General features: G+C 41.8%; 1 protein-coding gene across 1 annotated transcript in view; it reads left to right on the forward strand.

The window, feature by feature from the left end:
* Nucleotides 1-15,860: 15,860 nt before the first annotated feature.
* Nucleotides 15,861-24,847, forward strand: part of KRBA1 (KRAB-A domain containing 1) — a 48,878-nt gene continuing 39,891 nt past the window's right edge. Inside the window, exons 1-2 of the mRNA XM_069083057.1 lie at nucleotides 15,861-16,261; nucleotides 16,423-16,506. Coding sequence (XP_068939158.1) covers nucleotides 16,250-16,261; nucleotides 16,423-16,506 — 96 coding nt within the window. The 5' untranslated portion in view covers nucleotides 15,861-16,249. The remainder of the gene's footprint in view (nucleotides 16,262-16,422; nucleotides 16,507-24,847) is intronic.

The following is a 24,847-nucleotide window of genomic DNA, read 5'->3' on the forward strand; positions in this document are numbered from 1 at the left end:
CATTCTATGGTGCTCTCACAAACATGAAGACAGGATGGGGTCTTACATACAGAAGGTCGTGGGAGGAATCTAAGGGTAGTCTAGGGGAGGAGTTTGGGGAGGGTCTTCAAGAGGAGTTAATGAGGTCAATGAGTGATTAAGGGTGGGAGGTAGCAGGAGGCTACAGACAATGGTGGGCTAGGCCAGTTCAAGGATGTATTGATTATTGATAGGTTCAAGTGTGGGAAGTAGATGAACTATGGAGGACTAGGTTAGTAGTTAGTTACTAGCAGTTAGTAACTAGGCTTGTGATCTGGGCCAGCCACAATGTAAGGCTTTTTGCATCATGCAAATGCTTCATCAAATGAGACAATTTAATCAAGAGTCCAAGGGAGGTTCCCAGATCCTGTATCTCTAGGACTCAAGGAGAGCTCAAGGGGGCTTCCAGAGCCCATACCTCATCTTTAAGAGCACCAGAAAGCTGCAAAACCATGTGTTCTCAGGGTAAAGGTGAAAGTAGGAACTTCTAGTTCAAATTGGAAAGAATTTACCAAGGTTTGGATCAGAGCACCCAGAAAGCATTTATTAAGAGCCTGCATTGTGCTAGTTGGGGATGCAAAGACAAAAATGGAATACAAGCAACTTACATTCAGTTATTTTTTTTAATTGATTTCTCCTCCCACAAGCTCTTCATTGAGCAAAATTTAAAAATGAAAAAAATAGAACCCTCGATCTCTAGCTGTATAGTCCTGCAAAACAATGGCCATGTCTGAAAATGTATGTTGCTTTCTGGATTATAGGTTGATCACCTCTTTGCTGGAACTGTGGTTTATCATTGCATTGACTTGAATTCTAAAATCTTCCAATTTTTTTTTCCAAAGACAATGGTACAAATTGACTTCCTAATTCTGTTCACCTCATTCTTCATCAGTTCATAAAGATCTTCCCAGTTTCCCCTGAAACTGTCCACTTCATCACTTCTCATGGCACAATAATATTCCATCATATTCATATTGCCACAATTTGTCTTCCTCAGTATAGCAGGATGCTGCTTTGGTTTCCAACTTTTTGCTACTCCCAAAAGAGCTCCTGTAAATGTTTTTGTAAATATAGATCCTTTCCCTCCTTCTTTGATTTCTTTGGAGTAAGGGAGAATAGGCCTGGTAGTGATATAGCTGGGTCAAAGCACTTTCTAGGAACTTTTGGGGCTTAGTTCCCAGTTGCTTTCTGGAATGGCTGGACCAATTCACAGCTCCACCAATGGTACACTAATGTGCTTCTGTATAAGTAGCCCTTCCAACATTTGTAGTTTTCCTCTTGTGAATTGGAACCTTAAAGCTGCTTTAATTCACCTTTATCTAATTCCATTCTATTCAACCAAGTGCTATGGGAACTCAGAGGGTCAGGGAAGTGAGGTCAGGGAAGGCTTTTGGGGGGAAAGTAGCCTGTCTTATTCAGCTTGTCTCTGACCTGTCCTATCCAGCTGGACCATGGAACTTATTGCATAAACCTGATTTCTTCCATCTTCAAAGAGCAAAGATTTGCTTTCATTAGAATATAGGCAGGCGAAGGGAGAAGGCATCCAGAAAGTAGGCTCTGACAGAAGGATTTATCTTTAAAGGACCCATTATTCCTAAACCAGCTTAAACCCTGTGAGATTGGCCAGTGCTTTAGGTATTTACTGATAGGCCACTAGACATTGAAGAGAAAGCAGAAATCCTGAGGTCCTGAACAGAGGTGGGGAACCTGCTGCCTTGAGGCTACATGTGACCCTCTAGGTTCTCAAGTGTGGCCCTTTGACAGAATAAGGACCATACTTAAGGACCTAGAGGGTCACATGTAGTCCCTCTACAGGGTTCCTCTACAAGGCTGCAGGATCCCCACCCCTATCCTAGAAATTTCAGGGAAGCTCAACACAAGGAAAAGCTATCCATCCAAAAGTAAAATGGACTTCTTTGGTGGACATGTGCAGGCAACCAGGCAAGATAGTGGATTCATTGTAGGAGAGTTCAAGTGGAGGCTGGGTAGCAGAGTTTGGGATGGTATGAGGGGATTCCTCATGTGGACAGGGATTTGACTCTCCTACCTCTGGGGTACTTTTTAACCCTGAGCTTCTTTGACTACTTTAGCTCACACTGATTTCTCTCTTTCTGATCTAAATTTCATCACTCACTTTACTTGCCTGCTCTCAGACTATTCTTCTGAGTCCTGTCTTCTCAACCAGATCAGTTCTCAGAGGCAGGACTCTGCCGGCTGCTTCTCTTCTATCCATCCCTTCTACACCAGGCCTAGGGTTGACTCAAGAAGTTGCTCACTAAAAACCAACTGGACAGAAGCTTGGTATGTTGAAAAAAGTCCAAGTCCTCAATCTGTCATTAACTAGCTATGTCACCTACGGGCTTTGATTTCCTTCATCTGTAAAAGGGGAATGTATGAGGGTGCAGTGGGAAGTCTTTAGAGTAGATGATTTCTGAGAGTATTTCCATCTCTAAAATCACACATCCGCAATTCTTAGACTTTCTTGCCCATAAATAGCTGCCTATATTAGGGTCTTTTTGTGAACTAAATAATTTTGGAAGTTTCTGCTTTCTTAGGCTAAACTGCCTTATTCCTGAAACTTCAAAAGAGAAAATCTTTCCCAGGGAAAAAGGGACTCCAAAGAGGGACTTTGACTTGAAATGTAATAATTAATCAGTGAACTAGGATAAGAAAGTCCGCCAAGACTAGAAGAGTTAATAATAGGGACAGTTCCATGGTGATAATCATTTCTGTTGTGAAAGCCTATATTCCCTCTTAGATCTTTGCCTGGGAGGTAGGGGGCCAGGTCCTTGAACTAGATTCCCAATTGTGAAACTGGGATTCTTGACTCATTCTGAGGCTGTCCGGAAAATGTTGAGACATATGTCCAAGCACTTTCTTGACTTCTCCTTCTCTTTCAGTAAGCTGGACTAGAATGTCATAGGACCCATCAGTCAAGATAGATTCATTTTTATTTGTTTATAAAAATAGATTCTCTCCTGGAACTGTCACTCCACAGGCTCTTGTACTATTTCAGAAAGACCTCTTCTTGACATGTTGCTTTCTGGCAGACTGTGTCCCAGCTTTCTGATTGCCCAACTGCCCATTCCCCAATGTACCTCTGTCCGTTATCGTTACAACATCTCCAGTCCCTCCTCTTCTCCAAGGACCAAGTTTATGAAAAGAGACCCCCTGGGATGTCCATCAATGAAGGATAAGTTGTGATATATAATTGTGATGGAATACTAATGTGCTATAAAAAATGATAAGCAAGATGCTTTCAGAAAAACCTGGAAAGATTTACATGAACTGATACAAAGTGAAGAGAGCAGAACCAGGTGAACAGAATATACAGTAACAGCAATATTGCATAGTGATCAAATGTGAATGACTCAGCTATTCTCAGTAATATAATGATCAAAGACAATTCCTAAGGGCTTATGATGAAAAATGCTCTCTATCTTCAGAGAAAGAACTGATAGAGTCTGAATACAGATCCAAGCATCCTTTAAAAAAAAAACAATTTTATTTTTCTTGGGAGTTTTTTGGTCTGTTTTCTTTCACAACACAACTAATATAGAAATATGTTTTGCATGACTGCACATGTATAAATTATATCAAATTTCTTGTCTTCTCAATGACGGGGGGAGGGGAAAGAGGAAGGGAGAGAATTTGGAGCTTGAAATTTTGAAAAACAAATGTTAAAAATCATTTTTATATGTAATTGGAAAAATAATATTTTTAAAGCAAGAAGAAATAAACCTCCCTATGCTAGGATCTCAGGTATAACACACACACACACACACACACACACACACACACACACACACAAGATAAAGTCCAAAGAAGTTTTTAGCCTGGCACTTAAGGTGTAAAATATAATCTCAAACTATCTTCTCAAATTCAGCATCCACTATTTTCTGACAGATAATAAAGGGAGATGTTTGGGAAAGATCACCAGTAATGCTCCAAATTGCTTCTCAGTGAGACCCCACGTGGTTCCTTGGTTTTAGAATTCGGAAAAGAACTTTATACTTTATTCAAGAGAAATCAGGTTAGCAGTCCCCCAAGTAATTACTGAGCTTAACCAGGCTGTCAAGGAGTCCCCCAGCCTGGATACAGCCAAAGCTAGTACTAGAAAAAGAGTGTCTAAACTATGAGTGATTGACTACCTACCTTCTAATTTTGAAGGTTCTGAAGACACCTACTGTCAGTGGTGCTCCCTACCTTGAACCCTCAGCTTAGATGGCACACTGAGGGATTAGGGTGAGATAACCATCCATACATCCACTCCAATTCTAAGAAAAGGAAAGGGAATGGAACCATAAATGGAAATGGAAAAGAACTGGAAACAAAATAGAAATGGATTTTTTTCATTTGCTAGGTAATTGTTTTAATTGATTTGACGCAACATTGTTTAGCATTAATAGTTCTAAAGCAAACAGTGTGGTAGACAAAATTAGAAAATTAGTAGTATTCTTCTTTGTCTGTGAAGAAAACAACTTAATTATTATGAATCCCCAATGAAAGAGATTAGGGGACAGAGCACTAATCAGAATTTGGGTTTCCTAGGAAAGCACCATGATTCAAGTCTCAGAATCAAGGATCAGAAGAGTCCAGAGGGTTAGTAAAGAATAGCAGAACAGGGTAGTTTTGGTGTTGTGGGTGCATGCTTGCTTAAAGATAACAGTGTATTCTCAGGGTAATCGCCTGATCTAACTTAGAAGTAAGAATAAGAGCTTTTTGTTCAAATTGGTATGGGTATCCCCTCAAGGTTTTGATTTAAAGCATCCAGAAGACATTACTGGGATTGGCATTGAGGGTGTGTGTGTGTGTGTGTGTGTGTGTGTGTGTGTGTGTGTGTGTGATACCATATAGCTCTGAGTCAGATATAGCCCAACCCCACTGCCAAGCAAAAATTGGGTCCTAAATATCGTAGTGGTGGGAGAGGCTGAAGCTAGATCAATAATCTCTATTCCTTCCCTCTGACAGAGGGGGCAGCCTCCATTATCATAACTGCACACAGAGAAACAACAGTAATATTACATTCGATTTATGCACCATAATTTGCTTAGCCCTTCCCTCATCAGTAGACATCTTTATTGCCAATTCCGTGTTGCCACAAAAAGTGCTGCTGTAAATATTTTGGTGTATATGTCCTAGCATTCTTGGAGTATGTGCCCAACAGTGGTCAAAGGCTATGGATGTCTTATCACTGATTGGGAAGCACCTGAGAAAGCATGGCATTAGTGAATTCAGCTGTGCCTGAGAGGCAGAAGGATCAGGGTTCAAATCCCATTTTTGACATATACTGATTTTTCGACCTTGGGTAAGTCACTTAACTTCTCAGTATCCCAGGCAAATTTCTAAGACTGTAAGTTGCAAAGAAAGTGTTGGTCTGTGATCTGCATTGGTAGAGGAAGTTCCTCACTGGAAGCACTCTAAACCAATGAAATCACAGGTCCTCTTAAAAGCCTCAGTATTTTCTATAACCCTCTTTTGTCTTCCCACCCCAGTATCTCCCTTTCTACTCTCCATCAACTTTACCCAAATGGTCATTTAAAGATGACAGAGACCCAGAACACATTGTTTACCCTGGTCTTCACACGGTCTTCATATGGAAAGATGTAACAGGACATAAGGCCTGTGCCTGTGATTTCATTGGTAAAGGGAATTCTCAGAAGAAAATTACACTTTTCTGTTTCCCGGAGGCATTCACATTTTGATAGCCCTCAAAACCCTAAGGCGAAGTATGGAACCATGATCCAGGGAACTTCAGGATACTGCTTTTGGCTCTCTCGGTAGAGTTTTGAGGCCCCGGACCTCACCTGCTATGTGTCCGATGCTTTGCTAATCAATGGAAATACAAAGAAAGGCAAAAACAATCCCCGCCTTCAAGGAGTTCCCATCAATGTCCCAGGGAGTTCCTCTGGCTTTGGAAACACACACAAAGGCACAAAGGAGGGCACTTTTTGCCAATTACCAGAACAACAGTAAATGTACCGGTAATGCCAGTGAGCTCTATTTTAAGCAAATCCACTAAAATACACGAACATCCAGATGCAGTGAAAAAACAAATTAGATGATTTCTTGCTTTGAAAAAAAACAGCAAACTTTAGACAGCATCCCTTTGTCATCTGAAATGGGCAGATCCAATGTATAAAAATTAGGTTAATATGCAAAATACTCTCAGGAGCATGCCCATTCTATGGAGGAAAATACAACCATAATCATAATTAATAATAGTAGCAAGCTTATGACTCGGTCTCTAATTCCTGTTTCCCAGAGGTTTGGAAGTTTTATTAGACAGAGCCATCAGTCAGTTCTTTGAGGCCTCTGCAGTGAATAAATGCAGTACCAGCTTCTGGCTCTCAGGATTATCTTCTGTCACATCAAACAAACCAGACTCAGAATCCCACAATTCTGCCTAAGCTGCTTAGGGAAGCTCCCATCCTTGGCCACCACTCACAGCTCCCTGGTATCCATTCACAAGAGCCCCACTTCTGCTAGGTTCCTTTCCCACTCCACCCAGTCCTTTCCTGTGTCCTCTGGAACATTCATTCCATTGTTTATCATCTTCATAATAACAACAGCTAGCTTTATTTAGCATTTTAAAGTTTGTAATGTGCTTTTTATATTTATTATCTCACTTAAATTTCACTACAACCCTGTGCTGTAAGTGCTATTATTATCCCCACTTTACAGATGAGGAAATTGAGTCTGAGGTTAAGAGGTGTCCAGGGTCACACCGCTAGTAAAGGGTCTAAGACAACATTTGGACTCCTTGACTCCAAAGCCAGTGCTCAGAACCTCTCCCCATTTTCTGTGTCCTAACTCCAGAAATTACTTTATGCATAATTTGCATTTACTTTTGTATGTGAGTATTATTTCTCTCCTGCCTTGAGGGCAAAGACTGTTTTTGTTGTTTTATTCCTAATGTCTACCACAGTGCCTGATACATAATAGCCACTTATTCTATACTCATTGAACTGAAAATCCAGAAACAAATATTCGTGGGGTACATGTCTCACCCAGTCTTGGCTTGGCCTAATCCACTTAGTCAACAAATCCTTCCTGGGCACACGGTGAGTGCCCAGGCTTAGCCAGGCACTGTGGGGCATACAAATGAAGGACAAAACAAGTACCACATTTTAGGACCAAATTGGGTGGTGGCACTGACCTATAAATCCAGCAGAAGCTCAGAGAAAGGAGAGGTCAGTGCAAGATAAAATAGGAGAAAAAGGCTTCCTGGAAGAGACGACATGAGCTGAGCCTTGAAGGATGAGCAGAATTTGGATGGAGAAGACATTCCAGACGGGAATAACAATGAGTAAGGAAAGCCACAAATGTGGGGGAAAAATCCATAGTATAACACAAATGGTGGGTAGACTAGAAAGGCTGAAACTGAGAGTATGGGAGAGGGAATGACAAATCCTCTTGTTTCTATCTTTTTAACATTTCTCCTGTAGGCCCCTTTCTCTTCTGTGACTGCCACCACCTTGGTACAGGCCCTCATCTCCCCACACCTAGACTAAAATAGCCTTCTCATTGGTTTCCCAAGGCCAGACCATCCTCCTCAGTTTGACTCAGCTATCAAATTGATCTTCCTAAAGTGAAGGTCTCATTGAATCAGTCTCTTCCATTTCAGTGGTTCCCTTTTATCTCCAGGATCAAACAAAATCTTTTATTTTTGTTTGTTTGTTTTTTGGAGGGGGGAGGTTAGGGCAATTGGAGTTAAGTTACTTGCCCAAGATCACATGGCTAGTAAATGTTAAATATCTGAGGTCAAATTTGAACTCAGGTCCTCCTGACTCCAGGGCTGGTGCTCTATTCACTGGGCCACCTAGCCACCCGATCAAACAAAATCTTGTTTGACTTTTAAAACCTTTCATAACTTGGTCCTTTCTGTCTTTCCAGTCTTATATCTTACAGACCTCTACAAACTCAGTGGTCCAAAGACACTGCTTTCCTTACTGTTCCTTGTTCTTGATACTCCCATCTCTCATCTCCCTGCATTTCCACTGGCTAGCCTCCGTGCCTGGAGCTCTTTCTCTTCTCTTCTCCATCTTCTGACTTCCTCCAGATCCCAGCTAAAGTCTTACCGAATGCCAGAAGTCTTTCTAGATTCCCCCTAATGCTAATGCCTTCTCTCTATTATCTCCACTTTATTTTACACACACATATACATATGTATGCATTATATATGTGTATATGTTTGTATATATAGATGTGGTCCACATATCTACATCTGTCTGTCTTGTTTGTATATAGTTTGCATGTTTCTTTCCCTATTAGATTGTGAGATCTTTGAAGGCAGGGGCCATCTTTCCCCCCCTTTTTTTTTGTACCCCTAGCACTTAACACATAGCATGTGGAACCTGTCTCAATGCATCCCAAGATAGCATTGGTGCTGGTACTGAGGCATCTGGTAGCAGAGTGGAGAGAGTACTAGGCCTGGAGTCAGGAAGGCCTGAATTCAAATCTGGCTTCAGATACTAGCTGTGTGACCCTGGACAAGTCACTTAACCTCCATTTCCTTATGTTTCCTCATCTATATAATGGGGATAATAATAACATCTATTTCCCAGGGTTGTGGTGAGGATCAAATGAAGTAATATTTATAAAAAGTCCTTCCCTTCTTTTCCCCCATTGGCTGTCTTGCCTGACCTATTATACCTACCATACTTTCATCTGTACTTCTCAACTCAGTCATCTCCAACTCAACTCAACTCAGTCTCCTCCATTTGTGTCCAGGCAGGGAAGGCAGGGGAGAGAAATTGCTCATTCTTGAAGGAGCCTCCTCTGCCCTTGTGCTTAGTCTTCTTCTCATGTCTTTCTCCTCTAGGCATACTTTGGCCTGTGAATATCCTTCCTAAAAATATGATGCCCATTACTGAACACTATCCTCAACATGTGAACTTGACAGGACAGAGTACAGAGAATTACCAATTCCCTCATTTTGAACTGTCTCATTTCATCTCTCAGTGCAGCCCAATACCTTTAATAACTCAATGAATCCCTCATCCCAATGATATCCAGGCCTTCTCATCATGTATCATTTTTGACCATGGTCTTCTGTAAGCCTTTCATTCCCCAAATTGCTGGAGGCTTTCCTCTAGGTCTTATAACATTTCATGGATATTAATGCGCTCGGACTATCCATCTGTTATTTCTTGCTCTTGCTCACACCACATGACAGGACCACATCCTTTTCCAGCCATGTATTTCCTGGATATCTTTTACTCTGCTTCTCACACACAAGTAATTGTCATCATATGTTGCAGCCTTGTTTTCACCCACCATGTCTCTCCATTGTTCAACACTGGTTCTTTGGAAATTGGGCTGTGATATGTTTTTGTGCCAGGAATCAGCTTGAGACCATTGAAGGCAATGTGCAATTCAAATGTAACCTAGTTCGTTTTTGTCTTCTTGTTCAATTTTAGCCCCAACTCATTATTGACTTTTAGTGCCTAAGATGTTTGAATTGATGGACTAAACCACTTAGTTGCCCATACCACTTCATATCATGATCTGGGCAATAGGCATTTTCTATCCATTTGTTTTTTTCTGGGAGTATTGTTAGACGGATCTGATCTCTTTCTAGTGGTCATGAATCTCACTGTGGAGGTCCTAAAGTACTCATTAATAGGCAGTCCTATTATGCAGTACCTCCCTTAGCAATTCCCTTGCTCTTATTCTCTATAGAAGCTCTTCTAAGCCTTTTTCTCCTTTTTCAAACCTCTCATGATCCTTCCTTCCCCCACTGTCTTAGCTGAGAACCTTGCCTCATACTTTACAGAAAAAACGGAGGCCATTCACTATGAATTCCCTCTTCTCCCCAATTCCTGACCTCCTATCATGCAGATGCCTTCTACCACTATTCCCTCCTTCACCCCTGACTAACATGATGAGATGTCTTTACTCCTTACCAAGGCTAACCTAAATTATTCAAGTGATCCCATTCTGTCCTGTCTCCTCCAGCAGATTGTTCCCCTGTAACATCCCTACTCTTTCACCCATTTTTACTTTCTTCCAGTCTACTGATTTATTTCCTATTGCCTATAGACATGCTCATGTCTTTCTCATCCTGAAAAAATCCTTTCTTGATCCTTTCATCCCCACTATCATCTACATCTCTTCTGCTAAATTGTAGCTAAATGGGGGGTGGCTAGGTGGCACAGTGAATAGAGCACTGGCCCTGGAGTCAGGAGGACCTGAGTTAAAATCTGACCTCAGTCACTTAACACAGAAACTAGCCGTGTGACCTTGTGCAAGTCACAACCCCAATTACCCTCCAAAAAGTAAAAAAAATAAAAATAAGAATAGAAATTTGTAGCTAAATTCCTCAAAAAGATAGTCTAAAACAGGTGCTTCCACTTTTTTTCCTCTCGCTCTCTTCTTAACCCCTTATTTAACCATAGTGACCTCTCTTCTATTTCCCTTCTCTCCTTTGCACTACCACTATTCTAATGTCTGCCCTCATCACCTCAGGCCTAGATTACTGTAGTAGGCTGCTGATGGGTCTCTCTCTACCCACTCCAGTTCATCTTCTGCTCGGCCACTAAGGTGGTTTTCCTAAAGTGCAGGTCCAATCATGTCACCCTCTACTCAGGAAACTCCAGTGACTTCCTATTGCCTCCAGAGTCAAATATAAAATGCTCTCTGTTTGGCATTTAAAGCCTTTTGTAACCTAGCTTTTCCTACTTTCAGTCTTTTTATACCTTACTCCCCAATACTTACTCTTCAATCCAGTGATCTCCTGGCTGTTCCATGAATAAAACTCCATCTCTTGGCTCTAAGACGTTTTCTCTGGCTGTCCCCTTTGCCTGGAACATACTCTCTCTTCTGTTCTGACTGCTGACCTCCATGACTTCCTTTAATTAAGTCCCAACTAAAATTCCACTTTCTACCGGAAGCCTTCTCTAACTCTTAGGCATTCCAATGCCTACCCTCTGCTAATTATTTCTTATTTATCCTATATAGAGCTTGTTTTGTAATATATTTGCTTACATGTTGTCTCTGCCATTCGATTATAAACTCCTTGAGGGTAGGGACTATTTTTTTTTGTCTCTTTTTCTCTCTAGTGATTATTAGCACAACACCTGGCATATAGTAGGTGCTTAACAAACTTTGATTGGTTGATGAAAGTAGCTAGTGACTTTGGTGAACATTAAGTCTTCCTGTTTTATCCCTAATTTGATAGTGATGATCAGAGTTCATTGAATAATTTATCTCTATGGTTACCTTTCTTAAGGAATCTTTTGTGTTCTTAACACATACATGGGAAACTCTTGTTGATGCAGTACTCTCTTTGCCTTATTCAGTTCTGGGCTAAGCTCATTATCCATCTGAAGTGTGTGTGTCTAAGATATATGTTCTGAGCAACCAAGTCAATGGATTACCTATGTAACTGCATATCCTAGTGTGAATAATAAGCATTTTCATCCATTTGGCTTTTTCTGTGTGGATTGTTAAGCCAATGTCTTTTGAATGGTCACAGACAGCTTTGAAGAGGCTCTGTTGTATTCTAGGGCTTCATGCAATTAGCACAAAGCTATCCACACACAAGAGCATCCGGGGGATTTTACTGTCTGCAAAGAATCCATATGTATGCATAGAGTGTGAGCTAGAACTCCCTGCAAGTATGTTTGATTTACCCTTCATATACCAATATTTACCATTGTTACCTCGTCTTCTTTTCCAATCTTGTCCATGGAGAAGAAGGAGAAGGGCAAGGACCAATGAGAATTCTCTCTCATGATATTCAGGCACAACCTTCCTAAACTGTTGGATGCCTAAGAGGCTATCATTTCTTCCATTTGGGCTCTGCACTGGACATCTTCCAGGACAGCGTCAAACATCCTTGACTCCCGGGTTTATGCCTTGTTCAGTGTTGACAAACACATGATTGTTGATCAAAGCTATTTCTGATGATATGTCTATTAAGAAATCTTGTATGTGGCTTATATGGAAATATATTTTGCATGATTTCTCACGTGTAATGGATATCATTACATTGCCTTCTTAATGGGTGGAGGAGGAGCTAGAGGAAAGGAAAGAATTTGAAATTCAAAGATTTTTTTAAAATAAATGTTAAAACTAATTTTTTTTTTTGCTTTTTGGAGTGGGGAAGGCAGGGCAATTGGGGTTAAGTGACTTGCCTGAGGTCACACGGCTAGTAAGTGTTAAGTATCTTAGGTCAAATTTGAACTCAGGTCCTCCTGACTCCAGGGCTGGTGCTTTATTCACTGTGCCACCTAGCTGCCCCAAAACCTAAATTTTTTTAAAAGTGGTAAAAAAGAAATCTTATATGTTTTTTACATTTGCATGGAAGACACCTTTTTGGTGGGGAGTCTTGAAGTTTGTTTTGTTCTCCCAGAGACAGATGCTTTTTTATTGTTAACAAATAATAAACTCAGTAGAGTGTAGTATTCTCTATGCCTTTAGTCTGATCTATGAATAAGTGGTCTGTTAGTTTTCTATCCTGTGGTCTAGCAGTGCCCTCCTTTCACTTCCCATAGAAATCATCATCATCATCATCATAGTTAACATTTATATAGTGCTTACTAAGTGCCAGGCACTTTGTTAAGCCATTTACAATTATTATCTCATTTCATCCTGTCAGCCTTCAGTGTTTGGTCTAAAAAGAGACAAACAAAATTAGGTCATCTATGTGCTGTTTTTTTCTCTATAAGCTAGCAGAAACCTACCTGTATGGGATTCTTAGGGAAATTGAGCATCAAAGAAAGGTTGGCTGAAGGAGATTATATATCCATAGAGTAAAGAAGTGTTCCCACCCCCTTTCTGAATCAGGATGCCTGTGTCAGTCAAAATTATAATTCCACAGAACAAGAGAGTGCCCCTAGAATATCTGGTTTCTGTCACCCATAAACAAGGGAATGTCATAACAAGAAAAGAATGTCGTAACAGAATAGTATCCATAAAACAACAAGAGAAATGCCATTAATCAAGATAGTGTCTGGTTCAAGGTGCCTGGTCCTTATCAGTTGTGAACAGAAGAATGTTTTCAGTCAGCTTAATTTGGGGGTTCATTCAGAAAACATTTCAGAGGGGCTCATGCAGGTTCCACAATCCCCACAATGTAGGTATTATTATCATCCCCATTTTACAGATGAGGAAACTGAGGAAAACAGAATTTAACCGACTTGACAGGGTCACACAGCCAGTAAGTGTCTGAGGCCTGATTTAAACTTAAATCTTCCTGACTCCAGATCTGGTGCTCAGTTCACATTGGGATTATAGGTTAACACAGAAACTGAAACCTTTCATTTATTCTCTGGAAACTTTATTCCCAATGACAGCCCAGCAAAGTTCAAGACAGCATATTGCACAGCTTTCTATAATCAGCCCTCTGTGATGTCAGGCAGTGGTGTTGGGCAGTAGATAGGAATGTGAGCCACTCATCACTCCATAGAGATCCAGACAGGCCACTATTAACTTAGTCTTAAAATGTTTCTTAGTTTTAAATGTAAATTTAAAAATAAATAAAATGATCTATGTCTTATTGTATTCCTCCTTCTTTTGTTAAATATTTCCCAGTTACATTTGAATCTGCTTCTATTAGCACTAGAAGGTGTAGGTGGCTGGTTTGATCACTGGGGAGTAGTGGGCTTTAGGAGAAAACAAGACTGGAGTCGGATTCTTGCCTCAGACAATCATGAGCTATATGATCCTGTCCCAGTCATTTATCTTTTCTGGGTAAAGACCATTTTGGTCCTTTTCAACTCTCAGTCTATGATCCTGTAACCCTCCTGAAGAGGGATCTGGCAAGATGTCTTTATAACTGTCCTTCCCACTGGTATACAGTCTTTCCAAACCTTTTCTTCAAATTCCTTCTCCCATCCTCTTACAAACAGTAGTCCACATTGTTGGCTTGGAAAGTTTTACAGAACAAATCCTTTTATTAAGGGGATTTTTTTCTGTGAAGCTTGGATTCAGTCAAAGCGCCACACTTGAGGACCTAGAGGGTCACATGTGACCTCCAGGCTGAAGGTTCCCCACCCCTGCTCCAAACTATACTCCCAATTGAGTCCCCTACCGCGTATGATGAATCTCAACAAAACAATACAAAAGAATGATGATGATTGCTAGAGAGTTCTTACAACCTTGTACTACGGTAATTTTCTATTTGTTAAAAGAAAGTGTTAAGTGAAAGTGCTTTGTAAGTTAGTGTTTAGCTCAGTTCAAAGTTTTTGAGCCTTGCCTTTACACCACAACTTGTCCAATAATTGTTTCCATCCTTTTGCTGTTACAAATAATGCTGCTCTTTTCACAGATCTGTCTTCTTATCAATAACATCTTCAGGTTATAAAATAGGAAGTAAGTTTTGTTAAAGGCAAGAACAACTTTTTTGTCTTTTTGCCCCAGGTTCCTAGGACAGTGCCTGAGATACACATAGTAGGGACCTAATAAACGTTTGTTTAACTGAACTCAGAAGTTGATCTCTGGGTCAAAGGTTACGTTCAACTTTGTTACTTTTCTTTCATTAAATTTAATTCAGAAAGCATTTTTTTAAAACTCTCACTATGTGCGGGGCGCTGGGTTATAAACATAAAAAAAAAAAAAAAGGAGATAGTCCTGGCCCTTAAGGAGCTTTAATTCTACTTGGGGATAATAACATGAACACAGCCTACAGCAATGTATGTATGATAGACTCCTTTGGTAGTCCAGTCAACCTATGAACCCCTTCTCATTTAATGTGTAAAATATATAGAATTGCAAAGGAAATCAGTTACCCTGAAATGATTGTGTGTGTGTGTGTGTGTGTGTGTGTGTGCGCGTGTGTTGAAAACAAGTTCATAGACGTCAGGCTAAGAACACCTGTCCTAGAGGATCTTAGATTGCTGGACTGGTGGCTGAGAGGAGGGACCAGGTAGTAAATAAATAATAATAGCTCTCAATTACATAGTGTTTCTTAAAAACCCTATGAGGTAAATACTATGGGTGCACCCATTTCACAGATGAGGAAACAGGCTCAGAGAGATTTGCTTGAGATCACATAGGTCTTTCCATTCAGTCATGCCAGGAGGGGGAAAGTCTCAAGAGCAGATGACTGAGCCCCAAGGATGAACGTCCCCGGACTTTTCAGTCTTGTCTAGTACAGGCACTGGTGCTAGCTTGCTAGAAGTATCTGCACGGAGCTCTAATAGTGGACTTTTCAGTCTTGTCTAGTACAGGCACTGGTGCTAGCTTGCCAGAAGTATCTGCATGGAGCTCTAATACTGGAATTTCACTCATTGGTGGGGAAAATAACTATGGGCAAAGAAGACTTTCCAGTGCCCCTGTAGGTGTGGTAATGCCTTTGCAGGAGGTTAAGAGAAAGGGGGGGGAGGGCACTGGGTACAAGACTGACAACGGGAAGAGGTTGGGGAAAATGGTGGCGGAAGATTCCTTGGACCAACTTGGGATTTTGGATTTTGTTGGTCAATGTCCAGCGCCTACAGCCAGTCTTTATTCACCATAGGTCCGACCCCAAGGGTGGGTGGTGGTGGTAATATAGACTACAGGGTTTGTGTGTGTGGTCCGCATGCTGGGGAGCTGGGATCGTGGAGTACCCAAGTATTAGGAAAGCCATAAGAGATTGGCATTTGGTGCCTGGGGCCGCTCCTCAGCTCCCCTCCCCCATCACAGCCCCTACCCTGTCCCAGTCCAGGGGAAGGATCAGCAGCTCCAGATTCCCTCCTCCCCAACACTCGCAGCCACCCCGGGGGCTTCTGGGATTTGTAGTTCTTTTTTAGTCGGGAGGCGGGCCACCCAGACAGGCATTCCGGAGACGGGAGGGATGGAACTACAACTCCCAGGGATGCGGGACTGGGGTGGGGAGGCGGTCCCACTCCTGCGAGGCAGTCAGCTGGAGGAGAGCTCCTGACTCTCAGACACTCCCCTCCTTCCTTTAGCACCTCTAGCTCCCACCACTCCCCCAACCCCGTGTTACCGGAGCCGTCTAGAGCCTCCTTCGCCCCTCCCCGATAGCCCCTTACCCAGCTGGGGTCGGACAGCCCTTCCCTCAGTTCTCACGTCTGCTGTTCTGCCATTCCGTCATCGTCCCCTGCACTGCATAGCCCAGTTCCCTGGAAGGGTGGGACGCACAGACAAGCAGACAGACTTCCCCTCTTCCCCCCCCCCTCCCCCGCCAAGTCTTGGGGGAGACAAAGGCCTGCTGGCTGGGGTACGGGGGATTCCTGGCCTCGGCCCCTAGGGCAAGTCCGTGGGGAGGCTGCCCCCGGCGGTGATGGCTCTCCAGGTAAGGTTGTGTGTGCATGGGTGTTGGGGGTGGGGTTGGACGTGAGCCCTGTACCCTCCATCCTCCTCCCCCCCCCCCCCCCGGCCGTGTACCAAGGGTGGAAACCCCTGAGGATGGAGACACCAGACCAGCTAGTAGGGCATCATCCTTTGTCCCCTTAGGGGAAGAGGCCAGGGCTGGGACACACAGCACCTTCTATCAAACTTTCCACCCGTCTGGGACAGCCCGCGAGATCCTGCATCCGGGTGAGCCCTTCTCTCCTGCTCCCCAGCAGTATGGACAAGGGGTGCTTGGCAGGCTTTGACCCTATTCGAAGACTGAGTCCCGCGTGGTTTGAAAAGAGGAAGTCCAGAGGAGCCTCCAGGAGACTTTCCTGTTCCCCTAAAATCTCTCTCCTATGCAGTTGAAGACCCATCACTAGAAATTCATTGGTTAGGTTTAAGCACTCAGTTCTCTGTACTCCCCCCAAAAAAACACAGGCTAAGAAATATCAGAGATGAGGGGGCAGGAGGGTTGGTTACTGAGATAACGGATTCAGAATGGGTTTATTAAAATCACGAGCCTGGAGTTCAGCGAAAAGCCAATGGAAAGATGCATAAAGGTGTGCATGTGTGTAGGCACTTTTGAAAGGTGAAGAAGAGGGCACTGGAGTTTGATGGAGAGGGTAGGGATGAGACTATAAAACTCCTCCCCTTCCTGGGTTGAAGAGCAGTCATTGTAGGGACGCCTCTGGTGAGGAATGAAGGAGAGATTAAAGTAGGGAAGCAGCCTTCTGAGATCAGTAATGGGGGGAAACCAGTAATGGTCTGACCCTACGTTTTGATTTTGAGGGGAGGACGTCCTGATCAGTCTCAGCCAAGTTCTACAGCTTTTGAGAGGAGGGTTTTTCTAGGGAGAAAGGATTGGCAGAATGCTCCTCTTTTGGAAGGATGGGCCCTTAGAGTTTTTTCACTTGTAGGAATGGATTGTGCTAAGTTAGGCATCCTTTCATCAACATGTGACTCAGGGAAAGCATTTATAGGATGGATTGATAAAAGTTAAAGGTCTGACTCAGTCAAGTGGGTTAAGGGTCAGTCTATAACCAGAGTTAAAGGTATCACCTGAAGCTGACTTAGAAGTATGGTGTATGGCCTAAGGGGATAGTCAGTTGGAATAAAACCCAGGACCTTGACCTCATTAGCCATAGAACACTTGAAAGTCAGATGAGATAAAGGAAGATCACTTCAAGGGAGGTGAGCTGTTCCACATGCAGGTAATATTGTGGAAGATCTAGAACAGTAATATCTTAAGGTTTAGGTGAAGGGGTAGGAGAGGGAATAAGTATTTCTTAAGCACCTGTTAAGTGTCAGGCACTGGCACTTTACAAATGTTATTTCATTTAAGTTAGGCTAATAATACCTATATCCATGGATAGGCCCAACAGAGCAAGATCAGATGAATCTCCAAAAACTGACTAGACTATTCTCAGTAGTCCAGGCTTTCACTCAGAGATTGCCTTCCATTTCTGGCTTACACACACACACACACACACATATTCTCATTTTTATTATTTAAGTGATTAAATTTATCCTATTTGTTATTAGTAGTATTATTTATTCTCATATATTCTCTCTCTGTATATTTGTTCTCATGTTGTCTCTCCCATTGGAATGTGGGCTCCTTGAGGGCAGGGATATTAACCTCATCTTTCTTCTTGTTCTTGGCACAGTCCCTTGCACTTGTTTTTGACTGACAAAACAGCATCCAATGCCTCAGGACTCTGTGGCTATTTTGTTCTCCCCTGGGATTTCAATACAGTGTCCATTCTCTGACACCTTCCCATTCACTGAGGAGGTATCTCCTCCTTTAAGAGATTTAGGTTCAGAGAGAAAGAAGAAAGGGAAAGGAAGGAAGTTTGTATTGTTGCAAAAACCCTGGACTGAGCCTTTTAAAGACTATATCAAGGATGTACCTTAGTCTGTGTGTTAGAAAAAAAGACATTTTCTATGAAAAAGTGACAACGATGTTCCACAATACAAAGATTCCTTCTACGTTTTGGGATTGGAGGTTAGAATCTACTATGGTTTAGAATCTTAGCTCTGCCACTTACCTCCTGTGTTACTTTGGGCCAGTTACTTAACCTCTGGGCTCCACTTTCTTCTTCTGCCACATTAAAAAGTCTCTGATTGGCAACAGTAAGGGAAGGGTCATTTCACATCTGGAGAACAGCTGGCAACCTAGGAAAGCACAGGAGTTTGTTCCCTCCATCTACCCTTGGTGATAGAGTATCCTGCGAGGCCAAGGCAGAAGTGCTAACCCAGCTCTGGATGCCTTTGGATCATTCTGGTTGACTGGTTGACATAGCTTCAGCAATAGGTACTGCTGGTCATAAGCAAAACATGCTTGTTTCCCAGTTTTCCTCAACCCTTTCCCCTCACCCACTTAGAATTCACAGACTGACAGAATATAGAACTAGAAGAGACCTTATCAAGGGTGAGGAATCTTTAGCCTTGAGGCCACGTGTGGCCCTCTAGGTCCTCAAGTGAGGCCCTTAATCCAAACTTCACAAAACAAATCCCCTTAATAAAAGGATTTGTTCTGTAAAACTTGGACTCAGTCAAAAGGCTGCCCTTGAGGACCTAGAGGACCAGATGTGGCCTCGAGGCTGAAGGTTCCCCACCTCTGACTTAAATCATCTAACCAGTCAGCAAACATGTTATTAAGTACCTAAAATGTCCCAGGCACTAGGGATATAAAAAGAGGAAAAAAATAGTTCCTACCCTCATGGAGCTCCCTATCTTAATGTGGGGCCCATGGACTGTGAGTAGATTTCAAAGGGTCTATGAGGGAAACAAATTCACATCTTTATTTCAATAGAGTTTTTTTTCCTGTATAATCCTACGTATTTTCATTTATGCACATAAGAGAAGGGCTCTGTAGATTTCATTAGCCTGCCAAAGGGGTCCAGAACACAAACAAAAAAGATTAAAACTTCTGCAACAGAAGGCAAGGAAGGCAGAGTAATATAGAGGCTGACTTTTAATTGTGTATTTTAAGAAGCTTTATTGCCAGCCTAGGCCCAGCAAAGCTGAGGGAAAACATCTGGTCTAGTGACAAAGATCAGAAGGGACCTTAAAAGCCTTCTAGTATACCCCCTCACTTTACAGATGAGGAAACTGAGGTCCCAAGTAGATAAGTAACTTTCCCGAGGTCATTCAGGTGAGTGACAAAGCTAATCCTCCCACTCCAAATCTAGCACTCTTAACACTACCCCATGTGCCACTTCACTAACAAAGGTATGGTAAGACATTTTTTATTACTTCTGATACTCCCACAGTGACAAAGTAATGCGCTCTTTGAAACTCTTTTCCTACCCCCAACCAGAGGCCCATAATAGTTGTTTTTAACTCCCTTCTATACATGAAACCCATCCCACAATATCCTTGTAAATGGCTAGAGTTCGTGTATCCCTCATTGCTGGTTGCTGAGAATTCTGGACAGAATTGGGCAGAGATGGTTGAGGTCCTCTCTCTCCCATCTTCTTGATGGGCACTGGTCATTTCCTCAAGAACCAAGATACCCTGTCCATCTAAGCATCCTTACAACTGTTTCCTAAGGAGTAAAAACTTTGTGTAACACCTATGACCCTTGTCATAAAAATTTTTAATTTCCTTTCTATTGGCTTCAGTACAGCAAAAGAAAATCATATATCTGCTTGAGGCTTTCCTTATAGTGTGGAATTTAGCTGAGACCTCCAAAAATTTCACCCAGATGATTAACTGGCTAAGAGTAAAAGAATTTCTGGCTCAGCTTTATCACAAACATTTCCCCGCTGGTGGTAAATTCCAGAGCAAAGCCTCTCAGGATTTGTTGATCAATTTACAACTTGAGCTGATGTAAATTTTTCCCTTCTGTATCTCTGACATAAACATTCTTCCTTTCCATTTGATGGCTATCAGTTTTACCATTTAAAATATAAATCCTTACCTTTCCTTTTTGACATCTGTAAATTCCAATTGTATCTTTCTTGTAGATGTAACTAAAGACTCTATCAGAGTTATGAGAACATTCTGGCCCTCAGTGATCATTTAGATACTGTGAGCTAGTACTCTGAGCATATAATAAACCAATTATGAAAATGTTTCTTCATATTGATAGGTATGATTGGCAGCAGAACCTATCAACATATCCTTGGCTATTTCCACATCACCCTGGGCTAGACCACTTTAGTCTTACACTGACAAGGACATAGAAGCAGATGCATCCTCTGGGTCCAAGTTTCTCTACAATTCTTTCACCTGACATTATGTGCCATTATATTGACACATAATGGGGCCTCCCCCTTAAGCCTTAAAGTGAGATCTTCCTGACAAAATAAAGCAGGCTCTCAAGTCTGACAGTAAATGTGTTCCTTATGACAGCCATCACTGTGCAAGTGGAATTTATCCCCATTTTTTACAAATGAGAAAACTGAGACTTAGATGAAATGGGCCTACAGAAAAATATGGTCAATAAACATTTAAGTGTCCACTGAAGCCTGCTTATAAATGAAAAGAACATCTGTAAGTTGGTGACACTTTTAAATGAAGGTAGGCAGCACTCTGGATTTGGAATGGATCTGGAAGACCAGGGTTCAGATACCAGCTTTGTCTCTTACTTTCTTTGTTACTTTGGGCAAGTCATTTAACCCTCTGGACCTTAGTTGCTTCATCTATGACCTCTAAGATTCCTTCCTGCTCTAAATCTGTGACCCCCATGAGGCTGTTAAATTACAACCAAAAGGGTGACAGGCAGGGTTAGGGAGTAGCTCAGATATCACTAATGGACAAGTCAAGTCAACAAACACCTTATTGTTGTTTGCCTTTCTTCTGGAAGAAGACCATGACATCAGGGAGATGATGCCATAATATTGTGACTGCTACTGGCTACTTTAGTGTTAGCTTCTGGGTGTGCAAAGAAGGGCCAAAACAATCCCTTGCTTTCAAGCAACTCACTTTATAATGGAGGAGACTACATGTAGATAAGGTTGTACAGATAAGATCTACACTGGACTAATTGGAGATAATCTCAGAAGAAAGGCACTAGTATTTGGAGAATCAGGAAAAGCTTCTTGCTAGAAGATGAGATTTTAGCTATGGATGAAGGAATCTGGGGAAGCTTCCCTGGAGATGGAGATGAAGGTTAAATTCCGTAGAGGAGAGCCAATGAAACATCCAGGGAGTGGGGAGATGGAGTATCTTGTTCAAGGAAGAGTTAGGAGGCCAGTGTCACTGGACCACAGTATCTGTAGAGGGTTGGAAGAAGATTGGATAGCTGGGAAGTGTTCAGGTTATGAAGGCTTAAGAAAGTGCCCAGATTTAGAAGACAAGACTTATTAAAAGGTACATTTTTAAAGTAATTGAATTAATAGTTGAACACGCAACTCTTCTTTGGTTACTTTTGTATTGCTGTGTAGTCTGTTCATTAGGTCTTACTCCATACATGTAATAGTCACTGAATTGTGTTATAGAAAGTTAACAGTGAGATAGATGCTTGAAAAATCTGAGGTGTGACTGAGTAAGGGCAGCTCTTAGGCTCACTGTCCTCATCTGCACAACCGAGATAATAATCATACTCTATCTGGCTATCTGCCTCTGGGAGGGAAGCAGCATTTTGCAATCCTAAAAGTTTTAATGTAGTTCTAAGCTATTAAAAGCTAAAGCTTAAGACTACACTAAGACTTTTGGGACATCTTATGTCAAGGTAAATGCAATCAAACAAATGCATATCCTAAGCCCTACTGTGTGCTAGCTCTGGAGAGTCAAATACAAAAACTGGATAGTTGCTTCCTGAAAGGGCTTACATTTAAGGTTATGATGTGTTCACAGATGAAAAAAAAATACCAAGTGATTAGGGGGTGGAGGTAGATCACAAAAGTCTTCTTTAAGGGGATGGCATTTGAGCTGAGCCTTGAAGATAGCTGGGGGCTCCCAGAGGCCATGCCTTAACCATGCAAGGGGGAAAGCCTGTGCATAACTGAGCAATGGAGTGCTTTGTATGGGAAACAGTAAGCAAGCCAGTTCAGCTGGAGGTGCTGTACTTGTTGGGGAGTAATAACCCTGGAACTGACTTTGGCCCATTTGGAAAAGGTTTCTATAAGATAAGATGTGTAACGTGATTTGCAAATCTTTGTTATGTTAAAAAATCTGTGTTATTTAAATGCCAAACTTAAGGATTTTGTCATTTATGCTTGAGTCCATAGGGGACCACTCTAGCTTGCTGGGAAGAAGAGTGACTAGCTCTCAGTCCTGGATTTAGGAATGCCAGGTTGGCGGCTTTGGAGGACTAGAGGAGGAGGGCCAGGCTGACTGCAAGGACACCAGTTAGAAGCCATTGCCATGGTCCAATTGAGAGATCATGAGGGCCTGAAGTTGAGTGGATGCAGTGTGAGGAAAGCAATTATATTAGTTGGCAGCTTTACTTTCTGAATTGGAAATACATATTATCTTTGATCCACATAACTCTCTATCTTGTTTACATAAATACTGAGGTGGACCTCAGGACTACCAAGTACCCAACAGCTTCTGGACTCTGATGGTACATAGGCCAGAGTGCCCAGGTAAAATTCTTAAGGGGGAAGGGTTACTTTAAAAACATGGTTAAGAATTTTGGGGTGGGGTGGTCCAGATCTGTGATCTCATTGTTTTAATTGACTTCTCAGTGAGAGATCTACTGATTCACGATCACTGTTCCATGATTTTTAATTTGGTCCATTGACTAGCCAATGCCAGTAAGCCAGAATAAGACAGAGACAATATCACTGCAGTTTATTTTCTCAGAGTCAAATATACTTCACTAGCAAGTGTATGGAGAAGTATTTCCCTTACAATATGATTGATAATATTTATACATTACATGAGACAAAAAAATAGCTGCTTGTTGTAGTGCAGCTGATTATAAAAAGAATAAAAGGTATTCTTTTTTTAAATTTGTTTATTTACTTTTAGTTTACAACATTCAGTTCCAGCTTTTGAATTATAAATTTTCTCCCCCTCCCCTCTATGGTGGCATGCAATCTGTTACAGGTTCTACAAATACCTTTACATTAAACACTAGTCAAATTGTAAAGAAGGATTATAACCAATGGAATGAACAACGAGAAAGAAGGAACAAAATAAAAAAAAGAGAGAGGGCAAGTAGTTTGCTTCAATCTGCATTCAGATTCTGTAATTCTTTCTCTGGATGTGGATAGCAAAGGTATTCTTAAGGGGAATGTATATCACAAGTTACAGGAGATAATGAAGGAATGTATCCTTGTTAGTATAGCCAGTTGCACTAAATCAAAGGGGACCATTTGTTATTATTCAGTCATGTCCGACTCTTCATGACCCCATCTTGGGGTTTTCTTGGCAAAGACACTTAAGTGGTTTGCTGTTTCCTTCTCCAGCTCCTTTTGTAGATAAGGAGCTGAGGAAAACAGGGTTATTGCCCAGGGTCACATAGCTAAGTGTCTAAGGTCAGATTTGAACTCATGAAGAGTCTTCCTGACTCCAAGCCCAGTACTCTCTCCACTTGGTCCTTGGGTTGTTGAAGTTCTCCTTTGTAGCAATTGAAGTCTCCATAGCAATTAGATTAAAGCACTGAAGGAAAGTAACTGTTGTAAACCGGTCTTGAAGTACTTACAGAAGTCAAATATAGCAAAAATAGAAAATACAGAACAAAACGGAGTTAGTTATATCCGTTCTTAACACTCTTAACTCTTAAAAATCCACTTTTAACATTAACATTATTTTTCAACTTGTAGTTTTAGATCAGGGGTGGGGAACCTTTGACCTAGCTAGGTCCTTGGGTTTGGCTCTTTGACTGAGTCCAAGTTTGACAGAACAAATTCTTTTAGTAAGGGGACTTGTTCTGTGAAGTTTGGAGTCAGTCAAAGGGCTGCCCTTGAGGACCTAGAAGGCCCCATGTGGCCTTGAAGTTGCAGGTTCCCCATTCCCTTGGGGGCACTGAGGTGAAGCAGCTTATTCAGCATCACACAGCCAATCTATGTCTGAGGTGGGGGCCAGTACCTATCATCTATCAGAGAGATTTGAACCCAAGCCTTCCACTACATCATATGGCTTTTCAGTCAGTCAATACTTTCACTGTAGTTACAGTATTATAGCACCTTCATCCGTTAAAACAATAAAAATGGCGATGATGATCATTGGAGGCATCCTTCCCTGGGAAATAAGAGAGTCACAGTTTAAGCAGAGGAACAGGATAGGATAGATTATGGGCCAAAAATGGAAAGTACCTCCAGGAAACTGTAGGAAGGAGAGATCATCCTGCACTAGGATGGCTGTGGACAAAATAGGGCTTGACCTTGGCTTTTGAGAACTCGATTGACTTTAGAAAAATGCAGAAGAGAAGGGCTTTTGAAGGTCAGGGAATAGGACCGCTTTTTGGGGGGATGGGGGAGAGGAAGGAAGGTGGTAATGAGGCTCAGGATAGGTATTGAAGAGCAGTGGAAGATTAGAGTGAATAAGAAGGTTGGGGTCAGGTAGGTTACGGAGAATCTGAAATGTAGAGCAGAGTATGTATTTGACGTTTATTGTTCTGCTGCCTGCACAGCTGCTTTAGGGGAAT

Source organism: Petaurus breviceps, unplaced genomic scaffold (genome assembly GCF_028583685.1).
Source record: "Petaurus breviceps papuanus isolate PSGF00001 unplaced genomic scaffold, PetGlider_PUasm1.0 115, whole genome shotgun sequence".
NCBI classification, from domain to species: domain Eukaryota; kingdom Metazoa; phylum Chordata; class Mammalia; order Diprotodontia; family Petauridae; genus Petaurus; species Petaurus breviceps.